This window comes from Parasteatoda tepidariorum, chromosome 11, assembly GCF_982258835.1.
Source record: "Parasteatoda tepidariorum strain Cologne lab strain chromosome 11, Ptep-v5.0, whole genome shotgun sequence".
Lineage (NCBI taxonomy): Eukaryota > Metazoa > Arthropoda > Arachnida > Araneae > Theridiidae > Parasteatoda > Parasteatoda tepidariorum.
Genome location: NC_141765.1, coordinates 40,186,139 through 40,192,138, shown reverse-complemented (window position 1 = coordinate 40,192,138; position 6,000 = coordinate 40,186,139). Strand labels below are relative to the sequence as shown.

Below are 6,000 nucleotides of genomic sequence, written 5' to 3'. Positions count from 1 at the left end.
TTGTTATTACTTGTTTGCTATTACCTGTAAGTTATATGCTTGTAAGCATATTGTTACTTACAATATTTTCTGCTTTCCTGCACAACAAACGAATAGTTACGTTAATGAAAAGTAATGCTCTGCTGTTAAAATTCTTTATTAATTTGTGCAAATTCTTAGCACTTAGTAAGTCAATAAAAATATTTTCAAAAGTTAAAAACTGTAGTAAAACTATTCATTAATTTTTAGAGTTAAAATAGTTTCAATAAAAAAGTAGGATTTTAAAGTAGTATATGATTTATAGTGATAAGGTCAAACCTTACTCTGTTGCCACTTTAAAAGTCATAAAGTGAATATTCAATTTTTAAACACAAGATCATTAACAAAAAACTAGAAACCACTTACAATTATTTTTATTCAAAGCAGGAAATTCAGAATATTTCATCATATGGAAAAATTCTTTATTTCGCCTACACAAAGATAATATATATTTAAATTTTCTTTTGTTGCCTGATGTCAAATGCTGAAACGAAAAAAGAAATATTTAACTGAAGCCAAATATCTTGATCATAAGAAGTATAATTTATTTTAAATAATATATAATCATGATTTTAAAAAGATTAACTTCCTGAAAAGTAGACAAATTGATATTTAATATTCGATTGAATTTAAATTACGAGTGAATTTAAATTGTCTAAGAACTAAATTGTTAGTGTTACATAAATTTCAACGTAAAAGTTTTCTGCTTTTGAAAAAATGCTTTTAAAAAATCATATTGCGATTAAGAAACCTATTAAATTCAAAAAATGCAGAATGGTTTAACCTTCCAAGCGTTCAACCCACGATGTTTCGCAATTTTAACTATTTGTTTTCCTAGTGCAAGATAATTTCTTCTTTTCTTAAGAAATGTAAAAATGCTGTTCGGACAAAAAGATTACACGCCCTTTTGCTTTGTAACAAAAGGTTTTAATTTTTTAAACCTTTCTTAGAATTAAAATTATAATTTTGAATATTTTTAACAAGAGAATATCACTATCTCGCAATTAAATTTTTTAAGAACATTTTTTAATCTAAAAAATTTTTTCCAAATATAACAATGCCATTAAGTGCATGGGATTTTTGTCATATATCAGCTCAAATTGTTTTCCTGCAGAATAAAACAGTTCACCCTCTGTTTTTTACTGAAGACAGGGGGGAGAGATGGAACATTGACATCCCTGACATTGTCATTGGGGTCAGGGGAAACGATCCCATGTACTTTTTAACGCATTTTCGACCGTAAACGCACCATTTCAATAAATGCTTTTATTAACACTGTGGCTTTTATTTTTCAGTTATTGTCAAGGGTTTGGAAGACATCTTTAAAATATTAGTAATTCAATTGGAATGAACTCCTTTTCTCCTTTTTTTTGAGAAATTTTTAGACAACTCTCCTTTCTTAACTCGAAACGGTCATTAACGGATTTTTGTTTCAGAAAGTGTATAATTGTTCCATTTGAGATTGTTCATGTGCTTTTATGACGGATTAAAGTTTAAAATTCTGCAAATAAAATAAAATGAAACAAATTTCATAAAAAAATCTAGTGTTCAACTAAATGGTTTGTTCATTGATTTAATCCAAGGATGCGTATTCGTACCATTTTATTTCTTATATAAAATATTATCTTTTATGCGCTAAACTTTTTCGTAGTTTAATTAATGTAATTTAAGATTATTTCAATGAAAATAGTATCCCATTTTATAATTTTTTAATGTTCATCCAAAAATGGGTTAAACTAACATTTTTAATTTTCCAACTGTCTCTTTTATAATTAATGATTTAGTTTCCTCAGAAATATCGAAACGCCACAGTATGTTCTTTTAAAATCAATTTTCTATGAAATGTTTTTAAAAATATCACATGGCGACTGAAAAAACATTGAATTTTAAAGCGGTAAAGGAGTTTAAACCATTTGTACTTTCAATTCATATTTTTCATATTTTAATATGATAATTTTTTTTCTTTCTTTTTTTAAGTACAAACAAATTGTTCCTCTTTTGAATAAATGAGAAACTGGGCTAAGATTTAAAAATTCCACGAACTTAGGAAATTCTTCTTTCTTTTTTTTTTTTAATTATCTAAACCTTTTCTTATAATTAAAAATTTGACCTATGAAAAATTGTTTTAAACAGGAAATTATCATAATAAAAAGGTTTTAATTTACCTTACATTTCTTTCTTTATAAAACAACTCTTCAGAGGCATCTTTTTAAATACCACTAAATATGAATACATAAAATAATTTTCTACTTTATACATAACATAATTTGCACATAACATGAATTTACTCTAACATGAATTAGCAAACATGAATATCAATTTTCTACTTAATGTTAAACATAATAAAGGTATCTTTTAACGTATGAATTTAATTGCAGTTCCTTTCAAAATGTATATCAAACTTATATGTAAAATTTAATGCATGAAATAGGTAATGTAAATGCATACACCCCCAAAACAATAAAACACACATCAACCCGAAAACGCGAAGAAAAAAAAATCCTAATTTGACGAAGAAAATAAAATGTACCTTGCTTATAACCCTTGAAACATATCAATCAATTATACATAGCAATCAATACATAGCAATCAATTATACAATTATACATAGCAATCAATTAGTGAGAAAATAAGAAAAAAAATTAAAATTAGTTCAGCACTGGAAAAATAATTAAACTTCAAAAATATAGAAAAGTTAGTATTTTTCTATAAATTCTTACTTAAACATAATCTAATAAAATAAATCTTATTAAAATAATATGAATTTTTCATTTAATACTGAGCATATTGATTATCGCAATTTTTAACTCATTAGTTTAGTTACAGTCCCTTAAAAAATGTAAAAAGTAATCACATAGGTAAAGTAGATGAATAATGCATCCCAAAACAATAAAACACACATCAGCCAAGAAGTAGTAAAAAATCGAAAGAAAAAAAATTGTCATCTGATGAATAAAATAACATGTAGCTTGCTCATCTAAAGGAAGTTTATTTCGTGAGAAAAGAATATAAATTTTTAAAAATCTTTTCTCATTGGAAAAATAATCTGATTTCAAAAATTTGAATTTTTTTTTTAAATATTCTTTATAATTCTTGCTTAAATAAAAACTACTAAAATAATCTTTTTAAAATAATATGAATTTTCTTTTAAACATTAAGCATACTGATTATAAAAATTTTTAATTTATCAATTTAGTAACAGTCCCTTTAAAAGAAATGCAAAATGAAAACACAACATAGGTAACGTAGATGAATAATACCCCCGAAACCAATAAAACACATATCAGCCCGGAAGTGGTGAAAAAGTGAAAGAAAAAAAAAATCGTCATCTGATGAAGAAAATAAAATATACCTTGCTCATCTAAAGCACCACCGCATTCTACTCTACCAGCTTCCCCCTTTACCTAAAATCGACCGCGCCTACAATATCCAGTAAGAGACTGCTGCTCTGGAAAGAGATTCAATTGCGGCTCTGTCTTCACAGTAAGCAGAACTTCGTAGGTGAGAACCGCTTTGAGATAAAGTGAAAATGGGCGCCAGTTATTGAACCGCTTATTGACCGAACAAAAATTATAATTAAGTGATTCGTCGTTTATTATTAAACGCATCATTTATGAAAAAATAAGAAAAACTAGAAATAAATTGAAACTTTTGTTCTTGAAATAATAAAAAAGAGAACTTTTCTCCTCAATTTTCTATCGACCGGTGTATGATTCTAGGGACATGGCACCCCTGGTACTCAGGGAGCTTATTGCTTACATCATGCTTATTATAGTTCTTACTTTAATTATCAACTTTGAATCAACAGAATCAGCTAAAAATTTTGAAGCTGCTTTCCAAGGTAAGTGCTTTGGATAATTCTGAAGTTTTTAATAGGATGATTAGCTCTCATACATTGTTTGAATTTTGCATGAAGTGATAAAAAGTAAAAATCAAACATTTTAAATTTAGAAAAAAGAAAAAAAACTTTGATCAAACAGCCTATCGCCCCACATAACATCAAAAAAAAAATTTTTTTTTAAATCTACTTAATATTTTTATACTGAAAAAGAATAATTATAGGAATTAATTTTCCTTTTTTAGAAAATAAATTTTATAAATTACTTTTTAAAAAAGAAAAAAAAAATTTCTGTAATTTGAACACAAAAAAAAACAGTTCTTAGCATAATACCAATAAAAGAATAGTTTATTCAAAATTGAAAACACGCCTTATCAAAACTGAAACAAAGTTTTTTTCGTTTTTGTTTTATTTTTAACATTTGATTTTAAACATATTCTGCATTAGCTAAATTACAAGTAACAAACCTTTCTTCTTAGCTTAGTATGCATATACATAGATTAAATTTATTTAAAAAAATGGGAATTTCAAAGTAAAATCCATTAAAAAAATGCTTCATTTTAAAATCAAAATAAAAGCATAACTTTTTTAAATTTACCGTATCAAACTTTGGATATTAATCAGTATTTTAATATTATAAGTACAATTATTATCTGAGTTTTCGATCCATATATTTTCCGTTTTTCTTGTACTTCACCTATATTTGTATTCAATGTAGGGCAAATGTGAAACCTACAGAACCATTTATTAAACAAAACAACACATTACCAAATATCAACTCAGCATTAATTGAATTTTGCTTCATTATTTAGTACCTATTTATGAAAACAGTAAGGTCGTTCCGTTTATAATTTTTTTTATATTTTTATATCAATTTTGTCTTTTGCGTCTAAAATTTTAGAAAACGTTTCCGCTTAAAATAATAATGTCATTCGAAGTTACAAGTATTGTGCATTGATTTAAGTTTTAGATCTTTTTTAAAGATATGTTACATATTTGGGTAGGCATATAAAATATTTATGTATTTAAAAAAATGCTAATAAGAATTTATTAAGAATTTTAAAAATATTTGCAAGCTCTTTTATTTTTTTTACATATATTTTATGATAAAGTTCTTTTCGTCAAGATATTTATGTTTAATATTAAGCATCTACGTATGAATAATTCCTAGACAAATATTGTTATTCATCCAAACGTGTCCAAAATTAGTAATAAAAAACTTTTAAAAAAAATTGAAACCCAAACATAACTTAGACTAATAATAACCAACATTTTAAATCAGAACAGAGACATTAAAAAAAAGTTTGATACTTTTTTGGTAGTTTGCATAATTACTAAAATATAACTTATATCGATATTTGAAAAATAAAAAAGAAGCTGCTAGTTTACTTTCCCATATCTGATTCATTCAAATGAGTGAAATCAATATTAACTTCCTTCCTTACATCCTTATCTTACCCGATCCAAATTATCAAATTGTGTTATAAGCTCTGTAGAAAACGACCTTACATCGCACTTCCTAAAATTATTTTTAAAAAAATACTAAGTTTGATGTATTAAACTACCCATGTTTCTGTATAAAAAGAAATGTATCCTAAGTGCTAATCGCATACAAGGCTGGATTTTTTCGTTCACTTAATCTTTTAGGTAAAGAAATAATATACATATAATTTTTTGTCTAGTTCGTTTTGGTTATATATATTAAATATAAGTTTGAGAAAGAAACAAATTATAAAAAGTCGTAGAAAAGTTATCGAATCAGCAATGGTGAATAACACTTAAAAAAATCTTTTCAGATACTTAAAAGCTCAATATAAGATATATATTTTAAAATAGATTTCAAAAGAATTTTAGTTACATTTTTATTTCAGCTATTAAAATGCTATCTTAAAAATACTACTAAAATACTGAGTTATTTCGGAATTCATAAATCAAAAGATAGAAATTTATTCTAATTATTACATTTAATCTTGAAAATTCTTGAAAATCACAGAGATCGAGGTTCTTAATTAAATGAAAAAGTCTTAATTTAAAGAAATCATTTACAGTCAACATTACACTTCGTTTGCTGGACGAATAGAACTGGAGACTTATTTAAGGCCCAAATTTGAAGTTTTAAATAAATTCTAACATGATATTTGCTC

At 25.4% G+C, this 6,000-nt stretch overlaps 1 protein-coding gene across 1 annotated transcript in view; it reads left to right on the top strand.

Moving 5' to 3' along the window:
• Nucleotides 1-3,473: 3,473 nt before the first annotated feature.
• Nucleotides 3,474-6,000, top strand: part of SP2353 (EGF like, fibronectin type III and laminin G domains protein pikachurin) — a 235,192-nt gene continuing 232,665 nt past the window's right edge. The window contains exon 1 of the mRNA XM_016051983.4: nucleotides 3,474-3,859. Within this exon, the coding sequence (XP_015907469.1) occupies nucleotides 3,742-3,859 (118 nt within the window). The 5' untranslated portion in view covers nucleotides 3,474-3,741. The remainder of the gene's footprint in view (nucleotides 3,860-6,000) is intronic.